At 39.6% G+C, this 27037-nt stretch overlaps 1 protein-coding gene across 1 annotated transcript in view; it reads left to right on the top strand.

Annotated features, from left to right (window-relative positions):
• kcnk9 (potassium channel, subfamily K, member 9) overlaps window positions 1–26743 on the top strand; it is a 69376-nt gene extending 42633 nt beyond the window's left edge. Inside the window, exon 2 of the mRNA XM_059350161.1 lies at window positions 24992–26743. Coding sequence (XP_059206144.1) covers window positions 24992–25875 — 884 coding nt within the window. The 3' untranslated portion in view covers window positions 25876–26743. The remainder of the gene's footprint in view (window positions 1–24991) is intronic.
• Window positions 26744–27037: the final 294 nt, after the last annotated feature.

Raw genomic sequence — 27037 nt, 5'->3', positions numbered from 1 at the left:
ACCAAAGGCTGCTCCAAGGCCCAGACTTAACTAACACACTTATAGGTGTGCTGACTCGATTCAGAGAAGAAAGTGTGGCCATGATGGCCGACATAGAGGCCATGTACCACCAAGTGAGAGTCCCAGAGAAGGACACTGACCTTCTGCGCTTTTTCTGGTGGCCAGATGGAGACCTGTCTCGAGAGATGGCTGAGCACAAGGTAGTAGTTCATCTTTTCGGAGCCACCTCATCTGCCAGCTGTGCGAACTTTGCCTTGCGCAAAACTGCAGAGGACAACAGGACAAGGTCATCATCAGAAGCTGTGGAAACGATAATGAGAAACTTCTATGTTGACGACTGCCTAAAGTCAGTTAGCAGCGAGAAGGCTGCCATCGCATTAAGAAAGGAGCTCACAACACTATGCGCTGCTGGAGGCTTCAAACTGTCTAGATGGACAAGTAGCAGTCGTGCACTTTTGAAATCGCTGCCGGAAAATGACAGAGCAAAGGAGGTGAAAGCATTGGACCTTGTTAAAGACGCTCTTCCCATAGAAAGAGCTTTGGGTGTGTTGTGGTGTGAAAACTCAGACACTTTCAGATTCAAAGTTTCCATGAAAGAGAAGCCAAACACAAGAAGAGCAGTCCTTTCTACAGTCAGCTCCATATACGACCCTCTTGGGTTTCTTGCCCCTGTCATACTCCCTGCCAAATCCATTCTGCAAAGGCTGTGCAAAGAAAAAATCACCTGGGATGAAGAAATCCCTCAGCACCTATTACATGATTGGGGAAACTGGGTGAACCAATTGCCTCAAATATCCAACTTCCAAATAGCAAGGTGCATCAAGCCTAGGGATTTTGGTCCAGTTGCCACAGCCCAGCTCAATCACTTTTCAGACGCCAGTGAGAGTGGCTATGGGACAGTGTCATACCTGAAGCTGACAAACAAGAACGGCCATGTTCACTGCGCCTTTGTGATGGGTAAGGCCAGAGTAGCCCCGCTGAAGCAAACCACCATCCCACGCTTAGAGCTCACTGCGGCAGCTATGGCTGTAAACATGGATAAAGTGTTGAAAAGGGAGCTCCAGTGGGACCTCCAAGCCTCAGCTTTTTGGACAGATAGCACAGCTGTGCTAAAATACATCACGAATGAAGCATTGAGGCTGAAAACCTTCGTGGCCAATAGAATTGCCATCATTAAGGAGGCCACAAATGTGGAACAGTGGAACTTCATAAACACCTCTGAAAACCCAGCTGATTGTGCCTCACGGGGACTCACAGTGGAGCAGTTCTTGGCCAACCAAAGATGGCTGCAAGGGCCTGCCTCCTTACAGAGCGCAAATGTGAGAGCAGTGGACAAGCCTCAAGGCTTGAATCTTGGTGAAGATGATCCAGAGGTGAGAAAAACAATCATGGCGTTCTCCGCAGTCACTGTAGGCTTATGTGCAGTGGAAAAATTGATAGACTACTATTCTAGCTGGTGGCGCTTAAAACGGGCCATAGCCTGGATCCTGAGAATAAGAGATTATCTGATAGCCAAGGCACACAAAGGAAGGAAAACAGTAAATTCTGCTTCCTCCCTTCAAGGCCCGCTGACTGTGGAAGAATTGGACAGAGCAGAAGTGGCGGTTGTTCGGTACTGTCAGCGTTGCAGCTTCCAGTCAGAAATCTCAGCTCTGGAAAAAGGAAAGCAGGCGCTAAAAGGAAACAGCCCCATCTTTAGGTTGGATCCTTGTCTTCCGGATGGCCTGCTCAGAGTCGGTGGACGATTGCATAAATCCGCCCTGCCTGAAAGCTTAAAACATCCCATAATAATGCCGAAAGGTCTCCATGCTACCAACCTGTTATTGCAAGACATTCATGAAAAAACTGGACATTCTGGCAGGAACTTCATGCTTTCTCGCCTTCGACAGCATTACTGGATACCTGCAGCAAACGCAGCAGCAAGAAAGGTTATATTTCGTTGTGTCGTTTGTAGAAAACGTCATGCAAGAGGTCAGGAGCAAAAAATGGCAGACTTGCCTGTAGATCGGCTGATTCCTGACAAACCCCCCTTCACACACGTAGGGATGGACTACTTTGGGCCCATGGAGGTCAAAAGAGGTCGCACCATCATTAAGAGGTACGGTGTATTGTTTACCTGCTTAACAACACGTGCTCTGCACATCGAAGTCGCTCACAGCCTGGACACAAGCTCGTGCATACATGCTATCCGACGCTTCATGTGTAGAAGAGGACAGGTGGATCTCATCCGGTCTGATAATGGGACAAACCTAGTTGGGGCCGAGAAAGAGCTCAGAGCTGCTATAAGAGAAATGAATCAAGCCAAGATCAAAAACACTCTGGCAAAAAAAGGAATACAGTGGCTCTTCAACCCACCGGCTGGACCACACTTTGGCGGAATATGGGAGAGGCAAGTAAGACTGGTGAAAAGAATATTAAAGTCAGTGCTGGGTGAACAAATTATGGACGACGAGTGCCTACAAACTTTGCTTTGTGAAGTGGAAGCAATTGTTAATGATAGGCCCATAACCACTACGTCTGATGATCCAGGTGACATAGAGGCATTAACTCCAAATCATTTGTTGCTACTTAAGAAAAAGCCACTGCTTCCCCCTGGGCTCTTCAGTAAGCAGGATTGTTACTCCCGAAGACGGTGGAAGCAAGCCCAGTATCTGGCCGATTTATTTTGGAGAAGATGGACCAAAGAGTATCTCCCAAACCTTCAAGAGCGTCAAAAGTGGAACAAGATAAAAAGGAATCTCAAAGTTGGAGATGTCGTCTTGATAATGGATGAAAACTCGCCAAGAAATTCATGGTTGCTAGGCCGAGTGGAGCAGACTACGTTGGACGCCAGAGGCCTTGTTCGTCGGGTACAGGTCAAGACTCGGAGCAGCACCCTCGAAAGGCCCATCGACAAGCTCTGCCTTGTCTGTGAGACTGACACCTGACTAATGACTAAGGACTGATGACTGACTGACATTTGCAAAGGGGTGTAGGCGGATCGCTGCCCCAGAAAAGACTATTTTCTTTGCAGCAAGGACCCAGAAGAATAAAATCAAGTACTTTTGTATTGTTATGTTATGTATGAGCTGTAAAAAAATAGATATAATGGGTTAGAAATGATAGCAAATAGTTAAAAAATATTGCTTAAAGTGTCATATGTGTTATAACAGTAATGATGCTCTGTTTAAGTTAATTATAAGTCCCCCTGCCTTATAATTAGGGGCCGGATTGTAGAGGCCACTTGATTTCATTTATTTTCTGAGGCGCTTGTGGGTGGGGATAAAGGGGACGGCGGACGCAGCCTGAGAGTGAAGCACAGGTGATTTAAGTTGAGTACTGATTAGTTGAGTTTTGTGTGTTCCGAATCAGCGGGAGCGTCACGCCACATCTTTTGATCGTGAGTGAAAACAATGTTAAAGATATGAAGAAATATATGAAATAAAAGAAATGACTGAGACGGAAGCATTGCTTGTTGGTTTGTGGACACGCATCGGAGATCAGACCCCCGCTGATAAGTGTCACTTAATTTGTTTTGATCGTGCCACTACAATCAAATTGTCTCGTAGAAGATTTTTTTTACTAGCGATTGAGACCATAGTGTTCTGAGGTAATAAATCAAGTGAGAAGTTTTTCTCATTTTGCATTGAAATGAATGGACAGAATCCTTTGCAGCCAAACTTAGCGCCCCCTGCTGGAATTTTTGGTAGAATGCAGCTTAAGGCACTTCCTGGTTTGCCTCCATGCTCAGACCCGGAGGTTGCTGCCTGGTTATACACATGACAGTCCCTGTTTTAAACATGTTGATAACGTTTTGACACTGAATTACTTAGTTGAGCTAGCTAGGTTCCGAAAATGCACCTAGCTAGCTGAACTACTTGATTAAGTTGAGGTGAAAAAAACACTTGTTTAAGGTTAGAAAATTGGGGAAAAATAGGAAAAAAACTTAATTAACTTACTTAACTTAAAATAACTAAAATAATAATTCATACATAAATGCTGAATGATATTATGTCAAGTAAAACATGAGTGAAGAGGTTTTCAATGGGACACAAACAACAGTCTTCCTGATCAACGCTCTAGGTTTGTGCCATCATCTGTCCACCCTAAATGCATCCACAGTTTGTATGTTTAGTAAATGGACAGAATTTCATGGGATTTCTACAAAATTCAGCGCTCTAGTTTTTGTATGAATAACTATGAACTGTTCATGTTAACAGCTTGCATTCATAGAAAGAAAAGGAATAATCTTCCTGATAGAGAATGAAAGATTATAATGGAATCCCTTTTGTTCTGTGATGCTGAACTAATCTCTCCAGCTCCTTCAGCATGTGTCCTTTAAGTATGCTTAAAGTGGAATTTGCCACAACAGTAAGTAATATTACAACACACTCCTTTGTCAAGAAAGTTGTCAAGTTTTTGGCTTCTGCGACAGCTTGGCTGAGTCATTATCAGCAGCGAGAACAACAAAACACAACAAAGGAAGGGACAATAAATAATTCAGCAAAACTTCAAGATGATAGCTGAAATGTGTTCTGAGCAAAAATCTTAGAACTACATTCCAAAAACATGAAGTATTTGCAGCACTTCAGGCTGCAGTGAGAATGTAGCCCAGAGTCTGTGTTACTGCTGGTGATCAATCCCAGCAGCCATAATATCATGTTGATATTGATCAGTCGGACAAGTTAAGGCTGACCTGGACCAGATGCTATTAGCTAAAAGGGTTATTGTACAGTATATGATGTATGAAATGTCATCGACTGCCTAGATATTGAGATATCGAAATCATTTATGTACTGAAGCAACTACATTTAGCAGCATTATCATTGTCAACAAGTAGACAATCTGAAACAAAGTAGAATCTGAAAAACCCAATCAATATTTCAATCAAATCAAAACAAATAGCCTTTATTGTCATTATACAGTTCACTATACAATTGAGTTGAAACTGCCACTGCATAAGGTGCATGTTTATGACAATCATAATACAAAACAACATGAGTAAAACATTTAAAATACAGAGCTAAACAAGGACAAAACAAGAACAAGGACATGTGATGTATAAAAATAAATAAATGACTACTGAAAATGCTATAATTTATAGATTGTATGTTTTGCACATATCAATTGTACTGCACATGTCTGTTTTATATTTCTCAATAGTAATGTTTACATGTCATGGCAAGTGTGCTGTTTCTATTTCCCTTCATCATACTTATACATATAATATTGATGAATATACTTCAGGATTAAAACACCCAACTATAAGAACAGAAGCTTGTCAGTGGTCTCTGCTGTGTGTATCTGATGTCTGCAGTAAAGCAGTTCACTATGTTGCTCATAATTTTGCTCAAGGCAAGGTTAGGAATATTCTGATGCAGCAATGCATAATTACATGAGTGTCTCATACATTTCATATGTCAAATCTTTACCTGAAAATTAAGCTGTCAAATATAAGATGTGATGAAAAAGCAAATTTCCCTCTGAAATATAGTGTTGCAGAAGTCCAATAACAATGAAAAATTGAGAAAAGTTATAAATGTGATTAAATTTAACTTCTCAGCTCAGCCTTTAGGCTTATCTACATCTGTAGTGTTCTGTACTCTATTTTAACGGTATGCTGCAAACAGTCTTTTGGGGGTCCCTATGTTCCCTGGGTCCTATGTTTTTCCCAAAAACGGTCCTATGTTCCCTGCAATCTATCAATATTTACAGTAGACTCTCAGCATGGAGAGTCTACAGCCATACAAATGGCTGTTGAGGCACATATGCTAACTGCTAATATGAGCGGGCAACATGCTTACAAAGACAATGCTTACATGCATATATTTAGCAGGTTGTATTGCTTACCATGTTCACTGTTTATTTTTTTAAGCGTTAGCATGCATAGATAGCAGGTTGTTCTTATTCTCTGTTTGTAATTATAGCGACAAAAAAGGCATTATAATCCATTCCTAATCCATTTATAACCCACTAACCCAGGACATGAAGGCCTGCCTCTGAAGAAGAACTCAAGTAAAGTAGTGTAAAGAGTGGCAAAGTCCGTGTAGGGAAGAGGTTGATGGTTGGGTCAAGCAAACGCAGGACTCATCAATTAAAGTTCTCCGTCGCTACAAGGATTTCCGTCATTTGGAGTTCACAGAGGCCACTTATGAGATCAATAGCTGTGTTTTCTTTAAGGGTTTAGAGTGGCTGCCCGGAAAGTCTCAGGCCACGCCCTCTTAAATGTCCACTAACTCAGCATATCTCCATTACAAAAAAGGCCCCAGAGGGATTTACTAGACTCCAGAGGTGACGTATCGTTTTTCGATCGTAGTGTAATCGCTTGGCAACAGTTGCGACCGTGATCCGTGATCACATATGCGATGGATTAAGCACGGGAGACATAACTGTTGCAAAACAAAAGCAGCATGGCTAATTATGCACAGCGTCTCCGCTCATCATAAACGTGATCGTGAATTAACCGGCATCGCTAACTATGCACAAAGTGTCAGGTGCTTGTTGTAAACAAACAGAGATCGCTAAGTTGGTGTTGTTTGTTTGATGCTTGTTCTGTTTGTTGTTAATTTTTTAATAAGATAAAGCACTATAGAGATTTGCACCCTTTATTACTTAATCCTGGGGCTGTTTGTTGGTGTATTTTTTATTTCTATTTTCTCATAAAAGCTTTACTTGAAATAATAAGGAAAATAAATACATGTAATGAAAAGTTATGTAGATGCTTGATTATTTTATAGAGTAAAGACAAGCTTTGCAAAAAAAAAAATTGAAAAGACAAAAAAAAATGCAAGATGCAATAGAACAGCTGTTTAAAATCCTCCTCCTGTAAAACAGTATTGGTTAAACATTTAAATGTGATGGCTGCATTTGGTGCTGAATTCTTATGCATTAGTATTTTTATGCTGGTGTCAAGTAACCAAACCTGGAACATGTTTCATACACTGCACGTGACTTGGCTGTAGTGCAAATAAAATTTCAGTCAGAAGATTTTTTAAAACTTTAATCTATGAGGATTTTCTGCTAGGAAACCGTTGATTGTGAACTGTATTACATAACTATCTAACTTAAATTATGTAACAAGGAAAGATATTTCCCCTAAAACATGATCTAACAAAACCTAACCAAACAAGCAAGTTTGTTGCCTAAACAGCTTCTGCTGCTTAGGCTTGAAAAGGCACATGCTACTTACTGGACATTTGTAGGATAACAAACGGAAAATAGTGCATAACTTTTCATGAGATATGAACTATTACATGGGAAAAGGTTGATTACAGTGCTACCACAAATGTATTGTGTGGGGGACATGAATGTTTATAATGTCACACTAATCCATCCAATAGTAGAAACAACACCCAAAACTACATACTGTATGTGAATCTCATGGTGGTGGTAGGAAAAGAGAATGGCTGAAGGGAATTTCAATGACTGATGAGATCACAAGTCTTATCAGTCTTACCTAGGATAACATAGGTGCACACTAGGTCCAGCTTCTTTTTACCTTCTTTTTCTGTTTCAACTGATTTTCCCTCTGCCATCCCAGCTCCTTTCTCTCTACTTCCTCATTACCATACTTGGCGACAGCATCTCTTTCCTTGTGTATTCTGTGTGTCCCATATCTAAGTGACGTGTGTCTTTTGGCGTCTGTTCTTTATAGCCGTAGGGGGTTGTTTGTTGCGCTCCCCACTGTATCCTGCACTGCTGCTTGGATTCATCAGTGAGCACAATCATGAAAAGAGCCTGTTTCACAAAATAAGACTATAACCATTCATTGAATAAATTGATCTGCATCCCCTATGCGAGTGTCATTGAGAGAATTACAGTCAGGATATACATAACAGGAGATGGATTACATACCTAGCGTGCATTGGCTGTAGCTCAAGATTTAGGAATCTTAAATTCTCTGCGGAGCTACTGCACCCATCTTCCACAGGCAATACTGAGGATTACCAGCCTCTCCGTTCAGACTGCTCAGCTTGTAGCTCAGACTCCCTTTTGTGTACTGTCTACCTTGTCTCTCCAAGAAAAATTGAGCTCTCCAGAGCAAACAGACAACTGAGGGACTACAAATGTGAGGCTTCACTGTCCTTATTGTAAGTTGACTCTGCAAGGGTACACTCACATTTCTTAATCCAGCTGGTTTCTGCTTGGCAGACAAGAAATAAACTGACCCTATAATAATTGCTGCTACAGGCAGTTTGGGATTTGCCTATGCAGTGACCTTGAGACCTTTTCTAACTTTACTCCCTTACAGGAAATGTGTTAATAAGGATGTAGGCAATGTCAGCTTTTGATGTTTGGCAGCAGCTTCGAAATTTCTCTCATTGCATACTGACTCAATATGGGGTCTTTGTTTGCCTGTGTTTGACTTGCATACTAAAATGGACTTATTGTTCAGGCCACCCACAGGCATATGACAGTGTTTTAAACCTTGGAATGGACTGTATAGCATATTCCTATATCTATTAGTTACCAGGACCAGAGTTTTGACTTCAAGAAGGAAGTTAGGGGCGGTTCTAGGAATTATTGATTCAATGACTTCATTCATGACAAAAAGCAATATGGAACATAGTCTGGTTTCGTTTTTCAGCCTATTTGCGCGGAGATTGATGCTTAATTGGAAACAAAAGGCAGCCCCAATGTATTAAAATCTTATGACAGATGTTATGCGACATTTAGAGCTGGAGAAAATCAGATTCTTACTGAAAAATCAGGAAACAAAGTTCTATACAATTTGGCAACCATTTATTGATTATTTTAACCAGAACACAGTCTGAGGGCAAGTTATAGAAGTGCTCTTAATAGAAGGAAAGAATGTTTATTTTATTTTTTTTATTTTATCTTTTTATTTATGTCTCTGTTTATTTTTTAACTTTTGAAGAGTGTATACAGGTTTGGGTACATATATAGGTATACTTTTTTTTTTTTTTTTTTAAATCTCCTGCATCTGTCTACTTTTTATTTTGAGATATATAAGTCAATACAACTTAAAATACCTTTTTATCTAAATGTGTACTTGTACTTTTATGATGTCTGAAGTGTATGATATGTTTTATGTTCAAAATGAGGAAAACCAAAAAAAAGTTGAAAAAAAAAGATCGAAGTTAGGGGTTTTAAGCACGACCAGTGTTTTCTTGGTGCAATAAGCAGAGCAGCATCTTGTGTGGTTGGCGTGTTGTCCAAAGCTACAGTAGGAAGTGAGAACATAAAAGTGGTTATGAGAACCCCTTTTCTCCATTTTATATTCCTTTTCCATTGCTTAAGTTTTTTTTCTTTCCTGTATGTGTCACTGTTTGTGTGTTCCAAATAAACTGAGAGCATTAAATAAACCAACCACTTCCTAAGCCACAGGATTTTTCTCTGGAACAGTGAAATTGAGTGCAGGAAAACAAAAAAATCTGAAACTGTGTTGGATTACTTTAAGCTGGATCTACTTTTTTATGTATTTCCTATGTTACTCTATGTGATCCGGCACTCATCTCTGGATAAGAGCATGGACAAAACACTTAAAATGTAAATGTGGTCTTTCTAAGCTGCTGGCAGGCATCTCTGATATCGGTGAAATTGCCTCTTCATCGGCGTAGAATTTTGTATTTGACATTTTCCCTTAACAATGGAGTTAGGACGACTAGCTGCTAAAAGACCATAACCATTATGGTACCATAACAAAGTGGAATTGTAGGCAGACGTAGTGTTTCAAAAAGCACTGATAGCAGAAGGCTCCCTGCCTGTAGTGGGTAACCATGGTGTTCCCACTTTCCAGACACATTAAGCTCTTGTCGGTGACGTAGTGGAGACTGAGGCAGAGAGCTGAACAAGGTGTTCTCACCTCTGTGCTCCCTGCTCTTCTTGACCTTCATTAAAATGCCATGGCCTGTGAGCAATTAATGCCACCGGGGCACCTGAAGTAATATGAGGCCGATTAACCTGCGGATCAGACGAGCAAAAGGCGTTGGTTTAAGCAACTGCTCGACACTTGTAGAGTAACTACCCAGGCTGTGTATGAGTACTAATGAGGGACTACCTTGAATGTGTTATGAATAATGGATGATGTAGATTATATAACCAGCAAGTTGTGGAAATAAATGGAAACCAAAGGGAGGTATCCTCCTGTCAACTCAAAAGGGGTAACTGGTAGTGACAAGCCTATCAAGAATAATTAACAACAGTAGTTTCTCTCAGCTCTGCTGAGCTTCTTAGCATCCCTTTTTTAGCTCACTGTTTTGGTTTTACATTCACAACTCTACTGTTTTGGTTTCCAGCCACAGCAGGCAGCTGTTTTGTGTCAGGGGTCGGTGGAGACAAAATAAGTGCTATTAGGCATGTAAGTACTGAACCTACATTTATCAGGTGGACAAAAACTTAAAGGGGACCTTCTGGTTCATACTTGTGTGTTGGACTTCTTCTAGAGCAGTGGTTTCAGTGATGTACCACCTGTGAAATATTTTTCAGCCAAATACCCCCTAGCCAGGACAAAGCATTTTTGGTTGAAAAAAAAAAAAAAAAAACCAGAGCGCTGTGCCATCAGTGTCTGATTTATTAAACTGATAAACACATACAAAATTCAAACATTTGAAAAAAAACTATTTCAAACATTTTAAATTATAATAAATAATAATCCATGATTTAATTTATTGCAAATATTTCTCATCACTAAAATGTAGCGATTGAAACTAATGTAGTAAAAACAATGAGCATATAACCATTTAAAACTATAACTGCTACGCTTCAACCACGACTCCATCTTTGAGTTTTCAAGTGATTGACAGGTGATGCCAGGTGACATATGGCAGGTTGGGTCGAACCATCCTGGTATGAGGGAGACTCTGGGTTTTTAGGAGAATGGAATTGAATAGCCTACTGAATATAAAATTAATTTTATGAACTTATATTTTCCTAAAATATTTATTAAATAATTCTTTTTAAAGGATTTTTGCATGGATGGTACTTTTTAAATGCATATTTTAAAATCTCACGTACCCCCATTTGAGAACCACTGGTCTAGAACATGTTTAGATACTTCAATGTTTCTTTCCTCATTCTGTGTGTCTGATTATATTTGTATTCATCATCCGTCTGACGTGACCTGATTTAGTGCCTGTCTCTTTAAGACTCCCGCGCCAAAAAAACCAATCTGCTCTGATTGGTCAGTGTTTGCAGGTCTTCTGCACCTGCACTTTCAGTGTCTGCACCTTCATTGCAGCCAGGGAATAGCTGTATTTATAGTATATTTGTGACTAGAGATGTAATTTTCTGTATCTGTGTGTTTTACAAACAAAATGATCTGTCTCTCTATGTGTTGCCTGTCTCGTCAATTTTGGCAGTGTTGTATTTTCTGACCTAATATGCATTTACAATGCAATTGGGTGCCTTCAAAGTGTCACATTTATATAATACTGGCATAAAATGAAACTATAAAATGTAAATCCCTATCCTCATACTCATAACACATTTGCCATTTTATGAGCTAATTATGTCAATTCTTTAGCAATTCCACTGCTCCATTGTGACTGAAAATCTAATGATGCAACTTTACGAAAACAATCATCTGCCTGTTATTAGTAGTAATCAACACATTATTGTTTGCCAAAATTAGAGCAGTTTTGGTTATTTTACATCAGAGATCTCTGTATTTATGTTTTTGTCTTTGTCTGTCTTTGGTAAAAAAAAAAAGTGATGTCACACAGTTCTGTGCACCAAACAGGATTAAGCATCGTTGACATCAAAATCAGATGGCAGTTTTGAGGTTGTTTGCTTTGTATTAAACGGTACTGTTTTTTCTAAAAACACCCAAGGATGTTTTAACTTCAATTTACTCTTACTTAGTCATGAATATTTAATGTTGCAGAAAAATACTTTCTGGATTTCAGTTGCTTTAAGGATTAATATTGAGTCACACGGCTGCAGATGAGAGGCTGCTGCATCTTAGCGACTGAATTCAAGGTGTAGGCTGTTGGTTAATTCATTAATCCATTACATGGCCGTGAGATGTTCCTTTTTCTAGTACAGGAAAAAATATTTCTAATATAATAATAGAATGATATAATAATTGGATTTAGGCTGCCAGCTGTGTCAATTTAGAGTTTGAGCAACAATGAGTCACGCTCACTCACACAGACCTATGGAGCTCACATTGTGGGTGTGGGCAGACATTCAAAATAAGTCATAGTAAAGTGGATTGGAGCCAAACAAAGGTTGAGTCATACAGTTTATGATGAGAGCTGCCTTGGTATATTCATAAATGTGTCAAACATCAGAAGCACTCTGGATATGACTGTGGGTGTGATACATTTATTCAATTATAGATTTAATTGTGTGATAGCTGGAAAAAAGACAAGGTGATATGTATCAGTTGGTTTAATGTAATGATATGCATCTTACTTTACAGTCTGACACAGGTTTTATTGAACAATGTGAAAATTAGTAGTTTTAAAGGTTAACTTTGTGAAACGGACATGGTTATATTTAGGCAACAAAACTACTTGGTTAGGGAAAGATCACGGTTTGGGTTAACCCTTTGATGCACAACACATGGACACCCCTTCTAATGCACAAGATGGGTCAAAAATGACCCGCATTCATTTCCCATGTTATTTAATGCTTGCTTTGTTTTTGTGCTCTATCTTTTGATATTTGATTGAATATTCCAAGTAGTCTTTAAATATCTTGTTTTTGATAACAACAGATCATTATTTCCATTTTGCCTCTTACGGAGAAAAAAGTTTGTATTATTACATAGCTAACTATTTGGCTAAGTAGCTTGCTAAGCTAACTGTTTAGCCAAGAAGTTTGCTAAGTAGTTAGCTTAGCAAGCTACTTAGCTAATAACTTAGCCAAGAAGTCAGCTAAGTAGTTAGCTTAGCAAGCTATCTAGCTAATTACTTAGCCAAGAAGTTAGCTTAGTGGTTAGCTTAACAAGCTACTTAGCTAAAAAATGGATATGTGTCATTTATTACCCATGTTTTGCATTAGAAGGGTAGTGACACAAAAAGGGATTTTATTCAAAAATGAATAAAGGAAAACATAAAATTAGGATGTATGATGATCAAAAACAAACTAATTGAGGAAAACCTGGAATACTGAATGATGAAAATAATTTATTGCAAAGATATGGAACATAAAGACTCTGTCGGGTCACTTTAGACCCATGTTGTGCATCAAAGGGTTAAAAAGGGTATGTTTGTGATGTAGTTTGGTGTAGTAGGTGAAGTGGTTGAACATATTCTCATCAACAGGTTTGTATGATTTCCTACGAAAATGAATGCACCAAAATTGATATGATATCCAACACAATAAGACTGGTTGCTGTTTTAATCATGTGATTTTTGTTTTAAACACATTATTAACATTGTTGAATGGAACTGTTTAGGAACAAAAAACGACTTGGTTATGGTTAGGAAAAAAGAAAAGACTTAGGGTTAAAGAGGTTTGCTTTGTTTTATTGATCCATCACCCCTCCCACCTGCACTTTAGGGACCTACATGGTATGATAGGACGTGAAAAGGTAGAAACAGCGGTCTCCTGGGTGAAAGTTTGTTCGACCCATCCATCCATCCATCCATCCATCGACCCCATCCTTTGTCACTCTTTATACTACATCAAACTGACTCCTCTTTGCTCCCCTCAAAATTACAACAGCCATTTGAAGTCGCCTCCAATATGGGTCGTAGCAAGCTGCTTTCACATTTTGTTTTGGTGGGGTGGCCTGATCTGTCTAATATTCACATTTTTGTTTTTTTATAATGGGACGCATCATAATTTCTAGACTACATTGTTAGCTGCACTACAAACATTCACCCCCAGAAGATAATTTACAATGTCTGTAGTGATCCCCTGCTTTGAAAACTATTGGAAGGGTTGCCATGAGAAATTTATGGTAGGAGGATGAATTATTTATATTGACGTTTTCATTTGACAGGTGCTTTTGTCCAAAGTGATGTACAAATGAGGTTCAAACCAAGCCACACAAGCCTTTGAGAATAAGTGCCTCAACACTCAGTTCCACAAGCGCCACAAGGCATGCAGGTGTATGAATCAATATGTAAAAAGTTATTTGAAAATGACTTTTCTTGGAGACAGAGCAAGAGAAAGATCAAGAGATAGAGAGAGGGAGGAAGTGCATATTAGGTGAGTAAGTACTCTCAGAAGAGGCAGCTCTTTGAGCAATTGAAGACAGAAATGGATACTGCTGACCGAATCGAACTTGGTAACTCATTCCACCACTGAATGGCCACACCGGAAAGAGTTTGGGGTGAGATTTCATGCCTCCCAATCGACATTTATGTTTTTTATCTTAGCATTAGCTTTAGCAATTAAAACTTGCCCAATGGAACCAAATTCCTCCATTTTTCTATTGTAGATTGGTGAGATGGCCAAGGTGACTTGTTTGTACTTCTACTCTGTTTACTGGCTGATTACAGCCATGTGTAGCCTATAGCACCAACACAACTATTTGTTCCAAACCAGTTGTTGGCAATGTGACTACTTTGCCTTTTGCATTCGCCATGTAGGAGAGCATTAGCAACGGGGAGCCAGTAGAGACTCTAGAGTGATGTAAAAAGAAGTGACATTAGTTGATTTTCGGTGGTTGAGGACCATGATGCAGTCCTGTCAGAATGATGTTACAGCAGGGTCAGAGATGAACAATCATTATGACATTTCTAGACTTTTTAGCTATCACCGCACCACAAAATGCTCACTCATCCACTTTCTGATGGACTGACATTAAATTAGGAACATTCATGGTTCCAAGACAATTTATGCAAATTATTTTGAAATCCTCTGACTTTTCCTCTAGCACCACCACGAGGTTCAAATTTGTAGTTTTCAATGAAATTTGGTGTGCACATTCATGTTGCCATTGATGGTGATCTGTGTCACAATATCAGTTTGTCCAATACTTTGGTTTACAACCTGCAAAAAAGATTCACATCCCCATCAGCCTGAGATTTACTTTATTTTTAGAGCAATGTTAGCATGCTAATATGCTGAACTAAGCTGGAGAACATGATAAACATTATGCCAATATTGCAGGTAACAAGTATGTGTGATATCTTCTGATAACTTATACACAACATTCAAATGATATTCTATGAAATATGATCATTTTATTTCATGTTGTAAAACAGAACATAACTACTAAGTTTTAACCACCCACCCTCAACGGATTTTATCGTTCTTTATAACTAGTACATTGACAAATTCACCTTCAAGTTTATTTACAAATTCAAAAACTTACAACTCTCCCACCTGTCCACCCAACCTCAATGTATTTTATCGATCTATATAATAAGTATGTTTCCTAACTTCCTCCTTCGCGCACAAATACTACGGCCACTAGAGGTCACCGCATCACAACAAATAAGCATCGTCTCCTGGCTCGCAATTGTGTTGGTTTCCTATACATTTCAGTCCATTGTTTTTCATAGATAAACATACAAACAGTGGAATACCTCTACTGGATGATTTATATTTTCATATCTGTTATTGCCAGTTTTAGTTTTCCCCTTTTCTATTTTCTCTATTTTTGCCTCGATTGTACTTGTCTCTGTAATTGTGTATGTGTATACACATGGTTTCATTTAATTTATTTAGGTATATGAAATTTAATTTTACTCTTTAACTGTCTTTTTCATTTAATCAATTCATAATTCATTCTTATTAACCTCATCCACCCTGTTATTGTCTTGTGCATTTGCATAATTTCTAATTTTTACTTTGATACGACAGCTGGGGGTGACTGTAACTGAGACCCCTTTTTCTTTTTTCTTTTTCTTTTATTGCTGCCTTTTTTCTTTTACTTTTCTTTTTTTCTCCTCCCTTTTCTTTTATTGCTGCCTTTCTTACTTTTATTTATTTTTTATTTTATTTTATTTATTTTTTGGAGTGAGGTCAGTTGTGAGGTACTTGAAGTCATTTTGGTTTGGATGCTGGTTTATTTTCCTATATGTTGCGATATCTTTGTGAATATAATAGTCAGCACTTATATGTTGTTTATGTTTTTGTTTTGATAAAAATCAATAAAATCTATTTAAAAAAAAACAGTGGATGAGAACAGCTTGACCTGCCACATTAGAATGTTAGCAGTGTAAATGAGTAACATGCTGAGCCTTTTTCTTAAAGTACAGCCTCACAGAGCTGCTAGCATGACCTTAGACTTTCATCTTGTTTTATCATAGCTGGGGGTTGTGACATTGAAGTGTGTTGAGCTACCTCTTCCTATTCCCAGTGACTCTAAAAATATTTTCATGAGGCACCTTTGTGTTGAAGTGTTATCACACTTCCCACTCTGGTTTGTTCAAACATTTAAAGAGTGACTCAACAGATGTGCAGTGAAACAGAAAATGCTCAAAATGAAATGTTCTGAGAAAGGAACCGCTGCACTAAACTCACCTAAAATACTCTTATTGTAAACTCACACTAAAGTACACAGAAAATAAGACTTAAACTCTATTTTTTCACTGTTTGTTTTTTAGCAGATGGACATCAGATTTAATTGTATTCCACTTTTGAATGTCAGGCTTATTGAGGAATGCTACAAATGCTTTTTATCTGCAGTTGTTACAAAAACATGTTAGTTTTTCATTAAAGCAATCAATTGTTATATTGTTTATTATAATCCACCCTTCTTAAATACTAAGACACACTAAGTAAAGGATTTCTGTTAAAGGAAAATGCGTTTAGGAGACAATTTCTCAAAGATTTCTTGTGAGCTTCCCCGCATCAGATTTACATTTGGGCAAAATTACAGCATCTCAATTAGTGGATTGTGGAGCGCTTCTCTGTTGCAGGCACACTTTGTGCCTCTGGCTGATAAGACCGGTGTGTTTCTGCAAACAAATCTTGTCTGCTGCAGCTGGCAGGAGAATATAGATTGAAAACATGTCATATGTCTTCGTCTCCTTCCTGCATGTCCACAACACAAGCCTCCATTTTCCAAAAGTGTCTTGTTATGTAATATTTGAGTGACTGACCGTGCCTTTCTTGTGCTTTTATCTTTCATTAAAGGGTGTGATTCTCTTTCCGCTGCACTACACGCTGCGCTGAACACACGCGGTCACCTGTGCACACATGAGTACAAAAGCACCTGTGCATGGCAGGGCTCTGTGTGGCAGAGCAAATACGTCTGTTCCCAAGACAACAGCAGATAATAGAGTCATTATAACAGGACAAACAGATTACACAGTGCGGTGCTCCAACAGAAAACCACACGTTGCATCTACAGCAACAAAGAAATACTTTGAGGCTGGCTCGGAAAATAAATAAAGTCATAATCCAAGACCTCTTTTATTTATTAAGGGCTAAGGACTTGTTTTGTGTCCTTTTTGTTCTGTAAAAGATGCCATAGTTGTGAAATGCATCAGAAACTTGTGCAGCAGAGGATCAACTGAGACAGCAAAGCAAACTTCATGAACAATATAACAGAGAGTAGCCAAGTGGACATTATTGATTTGAAAATGTCACACCTGATGACTTGGAGAAGTTCATATCCACTCTGTAGGGCTGCAGGTCATCTCACTGAGTCCCTGTAAATCCCTTTAAATCACCCTGTATATATTGCCTTGAGAACTGTAAGGACAATAATGAATGTTGGGGCTAAAGCTGAAACATGAGAGCTCACTATGGGCAGGATTCTTAAATTATTTTATTTTAGAGATGGGCACAAATAGCCTATCAGAATATAACAATATATACTGGTATAAAGAAATGTATTCAACCCATTTAATCGCCAACTTCACTGTCTAAATAGGCTGTAATTGAATTTCAGCGGTGGGAAAACAGGCAAGGCCATTTGGCCTTTGACCTCTGTAGTGTTCTCATGCAAGGTGTTGCAACTCTGACTAAACACCAAGTTAAACCATTGCCAATGAAGACAGAGTCAAAGTGGGTAACTTTGTAGAGTAAGTAAAGCATAGTAAGATGTTGCCTTGTTGGGTAGTATTTCTGCATACTCGGGTCCCTAAACAGTGTTGGAATTGCATATCATTTGAATGAGAGCTGAGAATGACTCTGGGAATTCATTAAAATATAGTAAAATACTAAAATCTGAAATGGGAACAGGAATGCTTTCTAGGTGGTTTCTGTCAGTGACCACCGATTGTGACAACTGACTGAACAAATGAGCAGCCAATTGAAATGCAACTGGGGGGAACTAAACAATTATGCCACAGTAATGCACTCGACAATAAGACTGGTCATTTAGCAGATGCCTTTGTCAAGATCGATGAAGATAATAGCAGGGGAATCAGTCAATTTCTCGAACTTTACAACTAAACAGTACCATTAGAGCACAGTATAATACAGTGCAAAAATGATAAGAGACAGACAAGCACCACCAGATCATTTGCAAGATAAAAATGTTGGCATTGTATGTTAGTGCAAACCACAGATGCGTTAATATGCAACGTTTTTTGTCCGGTGATGAATCGATGTGATGTTAAAATGTAGTTTCGCTGTCAGGTGGGAAGGAGAGGAGGTGGATGGCCAACCGATTCTCATTCCAACTTAACAGATACAGACACTTTGTCACAACTTGGTATGTGATACCGACACAAATAGAACCCCTTTACTTCGCTTTTAGACGTGTCAGGGAGTGTGTGTCAGTTGCTGCTGGTCACATGTATAGTGGCTTTTTAAATAAACTTCTAGTATTTTCTCTAGTGGTTGTCTCTCTGTGAACACAAAGGCCCGCAATCCAGAACTCTCTATGTCTGATATTTTAATGCATCTTCAAATTAATTTACAACAAGTTCACTTTAAGCAATGAAACCACTTGACTAACACTAGGTACAAGAACCTGGTTGAGCTTTAAAACAACTATAACCCTGACTCGAAGAAAGTTGCAATGCGGAAAAGTCGAGATGCAGATATGTGGTGCGGAAATAGGGAAAATCCGCAGGCATGACTTGTGCATTATTCATTTATCTGTGTTTCAGCAGGCAACGAGGTATGATATTTTTGAACAGGTGGGAGGAGGTGGGAGTTTGGGAATGCAGGGATGCTTTCTAGGTGGTTTCTGTAAGTGACCACCGACTGTGACAAACAATTAACAATTAACTACCAGAACCAGTTATGCATGTTGTCTCACACACGTTTACATGACACTTGGAAAAAAACCAAGTTATAGCCTTAATCTGACTATAACTGGACAACTGAAGTGTTAGTCTGACTAATGTTCTCCAACTCCGATTAGGACACCCAGATAATGTGATTGGAATTGGATATTCCCTGGCATGTATGACAAGACAACGCATGTGCGCATGTTCCCATGCTCCATCCCCGCACTGACGTATGACCCCCGGGACAAAAACATCCAAGAAAGCTGGTCGCACATGAGCCGGTCACGTTAGCTGGTCGCATTAGCCAGTTGCACGTTAGCCGGTTGCGTTAGCCAGTCGCACGTTAGCTGGTCACATTAGCCAGTCACACGTTAGCCGGTCACATTAGCCAGTTGCACGTTAGCCGGTCACATTAGCCAGTTGCACGTTAGCCGGTCACATTAGCCAGTTGCACGTTAGCCGGTTGCGTTAGCCGGTCACATTAGTCAGTAGCGACGGCAAAAAGTGTCAAACTGAGTTCAACCAGAAAAGGGGCCATATAAACTCGCTGAAACGACGCATATCACCACCCAGTGAAAGAAGGAGGACACGTTCCCCTCAGTTAATTAGTTTTCTCAGTTGCATGTAAACTGGGACAAGGACAGAAGTCTGATAAGGCGCCAAAATCGATTTTTAAGCATAGCTCGATTAAACTGTGCATGTAAACGCACTGACTAACTCTTTGACCCACCCAAAACAGACCCTTTAAGCTCTTTGTATTACTCTCTGCAATATACTGCTTTCATGTCAGTTCTGTCACTTACAGATCCAGACCTTGTACATCAACCATCACCACATGGACACTCAGGCACTCATCTGTCTAGTTTCAAACTTAAAACGAGGATGGCAGATCTAATAGGAAACACAAAGAAGTGTAGTGACCCTGCAGTTGGCGGCTGTTGAATCAATAGCTAGTACACTCCAGTCTGATTGTAGCTGGGAGAAGCTGCTGAGAGCAACAGTTGCACACAAACCTCAAATGACTCGTCCAAACAGAAATAGTCTTTAGTTGGCATGATGTCTTTGAGTGTTAAACATAATGTCGAAAGATTATCTGCGGGGGAGATTTGTGGTAATCTGCCTGCACAGTCGAGTCGGAGCACAAATCAAATAAAAGTTGTCATTTCTTCACAGCTGCCACTGTAATTCATTATGTCCTAATTACTGCGTGAGAACAAATTCAAGCAATAAGAATCAATATCAATTAATTTGCTAATTTTGAGCAAAGAGGGAGGAAGACAGATGGCTGGTTCGAATACAAATCTGTCCTGAGATGTAATTAAAATTGACTAACACTTTTGAGAAGCATGTTCTGCTGCATCTTGCACATGATGTTTACTTTGACCCCAAATTGATTTTTCACAAGCAGTATGCAAGGTCTTTAAATATTTCTTTCTTTCCGTAAACAGCAATTTCTATTAATTCCTCATATCTGTTATCACGATAAAGCCACTAGTTATAGATTTGCATCATATTTGTCTTGGTTATCTTATTTACACAAAGCACATTAACATTTCTTTCTAACATTCTGTCTTTGTTGTTTGAGAGAGCAAAGATTTGTGGGTTTTCATTTTTTCAAGAAGCCTTTATGTGTATGTGGGTGCACATTGCTGCTCATTGTTCAAAGAATCCTATGAGCTCATCTGCAGTCAGCACACAGCAGTGACAGTGGGCTGCTGCTGACCTGCAGCTGATCCTTCAGCTTCCTGCACGGAGCTCAAACTGGAAGACCCGACCAGAGGTCCTGCATGTTTTGTTGCATTTAAATTTACTTTACATTTTGTGCTTACCGTTTTCTAGAGCAAGCTACAGTGTGCCACTTTCTGGCAGCTCACTGGGACCCATTCAGAGACAGTGATTGTTTCTGTGTAGGCAGAATTATTGTTTTTTCCCCTGCTTTTTTTGGGCAAACTCAGCAAATGGAGTTTGCTCCGTAATCTTCATGTGATTCGAGTACTGAACGTGATAACAGGTGGTTACAGAAAAGTTTTTTTCGATAGTCAATTTTCAAGTCTGTTCTAAATTGTTTTCTCTTATGTTTCTGACTTAAGATCAGCTAAAAAAGGCTTTGCCAGAAAAATATATCTAAGTTCCCTAACTTAAAAAAAACAAGTTTTACCTTGTAGAAAGATTTCACTCTTGTGGCCAAAATGAGTATTACAACAACAAATGCATCCAGCCCATTTTTCACCTGCCAGGGCTTTATCTTTGTTTGTTTGTTTGTTTGAATTGTTTTAAGAGATTAAAAAAACTGGGAAAAATTATCCTTGCAAGGGTTGTCCCTGAATTGCATATTGGATTTTCATGAAATTAAATATATGCAATTTATGCATTTTTGGGTTGTGCGGTTACAGTTGCAGTTTTTAATATGGACCATTATTATTACCATATCTGTGCACAAAAATGTGTGAACACCTTGATATAACTCATGCTATTGTAGCATCCAACTACACTTTAGGAGCCACCATTGTTGTTTAGAAAGGAACTGGAGAGCTGTGAGATAACTGGTGGGTGCATCAATAGAAGAGACCCCTTTCACAAAGTCATTTGACCCATTGTTAACTTAAAAAAACGGCTTCAAATGCATTGTTAACTCTGACACCTTTTCAATTTAAACTAATAATAAAAAATCAAACAAATCAATACATCACATATCCGAAACTACCTTGATAATGCATTGATTATTACAGCATGAATACAGTGTGTCTTTTAATTTCCATCAAGTGGACGTGGGTAGTGAGCCAAATGGGAAAACACAGAATCAATATTTGAGAGTGCAAGACACAGAACTTGTTCAGGACATATCTAAAAAATAAAAAATAAATGGCATACACCAAAAATATTATGTCTCTGCTTGGAAGGCAGATACACATGCCAACGGATGGTGGGTGTTCTTGGCTATGATTTTAGTGTTTAATACTCACAGTTATGGGCTGTGGTAGAAGAGCGATAATCAATACAACACTCTTTTTTTTCCAGCCGTGCATATTCAACAGCTCCATTCATGCTGTAATCTCCTGTGAAGCTCATAAAATCATTTATAATGCATTTGAAAATTAAATCGAACACAGTGTATGAATCCTATTGTTAGCCCCACAGGTTGATTTCCAAAAGTCTGTTTGTGTGTGAGTCAGCACTTTGTGGTCTAAAGATAAAGTTTAATTAAGCTAAAAGCTTCATTGGCTCCCTCCGACTCCAGTCCAATCCCTCCTCCAGACTCTTCTACCTCACCGGAAACTTCTCACTAATTGGAGGCCCCACCCGCCACAATCTTTCAGCCCAAATAAGATTAATGAGTGGACACATTTCTGTGGCATGCTCCCATTCAATGCCCCTTTTGGCAGCCCTCGCAGACTCTTAGGGAGATTTCTTGCTTGGTCATGTTTATAAACAAAAGCTGATCTGGGGCTTTTCCAGTAACGGGTAGAGCCCAATCGATATAGCCTTTTGGTTGGCAAATATTGTCAACATTGCCAAAATTCATAGTCAGATGTCAACATCCGTTTGCAATTTTTTCAGACAATTGAATAGCTGTTATCCATTTGTGGTTATCTTATACGTAAGTATGGGCAAGTACACTGTAAAAAATGTCTGTAGATTTTACGGTGAAAAACTGCTAAACCATGACAGTAAAAGACAATCAAGCATTACTGGAACCCCCACCTGGAGCCCAAAACAAAGTAGCTTTTCACTGATCACCAATGACAGCTCAGCTTGTACACCACTGTTAGCTAACATGCCAGATAGTTGTGGTTCAGTTGGATGCAAAACCGTAGAGAGACAAGCTGGGCCCTGTTTCTACTGAATCTCTTCTCAGAAAGAACACTTGTGAGAGGAGAAAAAATTGTGGATTTGTGCAACTGCATGTGCCCTTGTGAGAGGCACACTAGCTGACTACAATGGCATTGAAAGTGACCACTGATGCAACCAATTACACAATAAAGTTAGCCGTCTCTCACATCTCCATGGTCAAAGAAACTCATTTCCATTTTTTAAATATTTTTTCCTTCACAAGGGATGTCACATTGCTATGCCTGTGCTTCCAAATTTAGAGGCAGCTGGTGGAGTGATGGTTAGCTTGACAGAAGAAACCAATGTTAGGGAGGTAATTCCCCTTCACTGTCCCAATGAATGATGAATATATTCTCTACAAGAAATAACATCTAGCTGAACATCACAGTACAGCTCTGGCAGGGATGCAGCCTTTCTTAAATTGGATGGGGAGAAGTTTGAAACTACTTAACAGCCTATCTAGCTAGCTACAGGAGCGTGTCTATATTCCCTGGGTCCTATGTTCCCCGCAGTCTATCAATCTTTACAGTAGACTCTCAGCATGGCCAGCAGGTCTACCGTCGCATGGCCCACCTTAGCTCAAGCAGCCCAAAACTTAAATTTGCACAGCAGCTACTTTCTGGTTACTTTGCAGTTCACTTTTTGGCTTTTTAAATAGGGTTAGGGTTGGGGTTAGGCCTATTTGCCATGGAATTTGGCAGTAATGGTGGAAAAAGTAACAGACTGGGGACATAGAACCCTTTTTCAGAAAAACAGGGAACATAGGACCTTTCTTTCTAAAAGAACTGCTCGGGGAACATATAGGACCCGGGGAACATCTAGGGATGACCCCTCATATTACTAGCTACAATAGTCATGCTAAGGTAAACACTCTTGGTTAGCTATTAAAGCTAACTGGCTATTTAAATTTGAGGTAGTAAGTACGTAAGGACCTTTTTTCTAAAAAAACATCCCTATAGGGAACATGGGGATGATGACCCCCTCGTGAATTCTGTCTGCTTATCAACTCCTTGATCACAACAGAATAATAATGTTCATTACTCATTTTAGAAAGCACCTTTGCAAGGAAAAATGTTCTTTGTTTAGATTATCAAACAAGATAGCTCAGATGTTTGTTCCTGGATGTCAGTGTTAGTTAGCGCTCTAACCTTATTATATGGCTTTAGTTACGACTAGGTTTATGGGGAACCAGTCTAAATGCACACATCATAAACAAAATACATGGTTTCCCACAGTGGTCTTTCTAAAGTGAGTATGTGTTGAAAGTTATAATATTCTGTTTTGATCAAAGAGTTGATAAGGAGAGCATGCACGCTAGCATGCTAACTAGTTGGAAGGTTTCACCACAGCAAAGACTAAAATAGCGCAGCGCAGCACAGCTATGTAACATGTGCCGAATACTTGCAGGTCCTTTGTTTTTCATCTTTTAAGGTGATCTAAACACTTGTGGGTTGTGCAAGATAAAAAAAAAAGACAGGTTTGTACAGTAGCTCTGTGAAGTTACCAGTGTTAGTCACAGGTGTTTTGCCCTCCAGGGTTCCATGCCAGTTACACAATATAAATAAAAATAATAAAATCTATGAACTGACTATTACAAACATATCAGCATTGGTATATATGTTTTTTGTGATATGCTCCGATATGAAAACCTTTTTTCCAGAACATATGATGCCGAAAAAAATAAGCTTGAATGATTTAGGAATGTTTTCATGTATTTTCATTTTTATTTATCCTTTTGTTAAATCATCTGCAATTGACTGATATTACAGTACTGATGTTTATTAAGCTATGTATTTCATTTTTATTTACTATTCATTTATTCAGTGGTCCTTTCTAGAATTGTTTGTATTATTATTGAATAATCATTTGTTGAAATTAAATCCCTTCAATGCAAGTACCCTTGCATTGACATGTTGGTGCAAAATCAGTGCACAATCCAAACAGGGGTCTATTTACATTCCTGCTCAAAAATTCTCTATATCGACCGCCATTACTGTAATCTGTGAACTTTTGCCCTGTGAAGTTGGTGTGGGTATTGGTATGGGCTGTAGTAGCAGGAAGTGCTTGTGATGCTACTGCTGCTTTCCACATCACTAATTTCTGCTGTCTGTCTGCTCTCTTTGCAGGCTATGGGCATGCAGCGCCGGGGACCGATGCAGGGAAGGCCTTCTGCATGTTTTATGCCGTCCTGGGAATCCCTTTGACTCTTGTCATGTTCCAAAGTCTGGGCGAGAGGATGAACACTTTTGTCAAGTACCTCCTGAAGCGTATCAAGAAGTGCTGCGGCATGAGCATCACCGACGTCTCCATGGAGAACATGGTGACTGTAGGATTCTTCTCCTGCATCGGCACGCTGTGCATCGGCGCCGCTGCCTTCTCCCATTATGAGGATTGGAGCTTCTTCCAGTCTTATTATTACTGCTTCATCACATTAACAACTATTGGCTTTGGGGACTTTGTCGCCCTTCAAAAGAACCGGGCCCTCCAGAAGAAGCCCCTATATGTGGCCTTTAGCTTCATGTATATCCTGGTGGGCCTAACGGTCATCGGGGCCTTCCTCAACCTGGTGGTGCTCCGCTTCCTGACTATGAACAGCGAGGACGAGCGGCGGGATGCAGAGGAACGGGCCTCGCTCGCTGGCAACCGAAACAGCATGATCATCCACATCCAGGACGAATCGCTGCAGCGGGGCCGACGGCGGCGCGAGCCTTACCGGCCGGAAGTGACTGATTTGCAGTCAGTCTGCTCCTGTATGCACTACCACTCGCATGACTTCGGCAGCTCTGGGGGAGGGATGGGAGGCCTGGGCTGTGCCTTCTCCCATCAGAACTCATTCAGCTCACAACTGAATCCCAATCAGTACTTTCACTCGGTTTCCTACAGGATCGAGGAGATCTCACCCAGCACCTTGAAAAACAGCTTCTTCCCTTCGCCCATCAGCTCGGTGTCTCCGGGCCTTCACAGCTTCACGGACAATCACCAGCTGATGAGGAGAAGGAAATCCATCTGAACCCTGACACACACAGGACAGAAGAGTTTCCATGTTTTATACACAAGGTCAAACATTTCCAATGCTGCTCCTTACCAAATCTTATTTCAGCACTTTTTCCCCCCTTTTTTGGTTGTGTGTAATATAAAAAAGTATTCTTGGGAACAGATGAAGAACACTGTGCGGAACAGCGTGGACACAATGGGATGCAAAGCATGAAGCATGGATGTCTATTTTTTCAAGAGATTGCTCCATTTACAGACATACACAAACGACGAGACCTTCCTTATTTCAGATTTACAGTACAAAATTGATATATTAACTTTGGTTTCGTACCAAATGATGCACACTTGGGGAAATGCTATTTTTCAAAAGGAGTATGCTTGTTTCACTTTAACTTGAAGAAACTTTTACCGTTATGTACTATTTCCATTGCCTCACTGCAGACAGAGATTTTAAAATGACTTAAAGCATCAGGTATTGTTTTCTATAAGCAATCATATATTTCAATGGTTTCACCACACATCAAGCCAAAATCTTGTTGCCAATATTAGCATGTGGATTAGATGTCATGTACTGTTTGTGACATTCTTTAGTCTGTTTGTAGAACAGCCATATGAAGGTGTCCGTTTGTCTTGGATTTAAAGGATCATGCTGCTGTTATTAATATTTCACCCTCATATAGAATCAGATCTGGCCACAAAGCTTTAATTTCACCTACAGCCTTTTTCATAATGAGATGTAAAATGGACCTATAAAGGAAAATCCACCCTCGCCACTACACTTTTCAAGAGATTTAGCCAACTATGGGGTCTGTTTTTGATTGTGTACTCTTCCCGCATTTACATTCATCTTTAATATTAGCTCCATTAAGTCCACCCATGATAACTCTTTTACCTTACCAATACCTTGAAGTGCTTGAAACACACTTGCATTTACCTGTAAAATCTGTACAAACCCTGCTTGATAGACTGAATGTAATGCAGCTAAAGTACGGGAGACCTGAGATGCCAGTGATGAGCACTAACTCATTGCTGGTTTGAAACCACGAACCATTTACGTCAGGGGCCTTGGGGCAGGATTATCATGACCAACAAGACCAACGAAAATGTCTATCAGTCCATTTATTTTATTGTTTAACTGCAATGTTATTGATACAGGCTAGCGTTAGCGGGGTTAGCGT

The sequence above is a fragment of the Centropristis striata genome, chromosome 14 (assembly GCF_030273125.1).
Source record: "Centropristis striata isolate RG_2023a ecotype Rhode Island chromosome 14, C.striata_1.0, whole genome shotgun sequence".
In the NCBI taxonomy this organism is placed as follows: domain Eukaryota; kingdom Metazoa; phylum Chordata; class Actinopteri; order Perciformes; family Serranidae; genus Centropristis; species Centropristis striata.
This window is presented reverse-complemented; position numbering and strand designations above follow the sequence as displayed.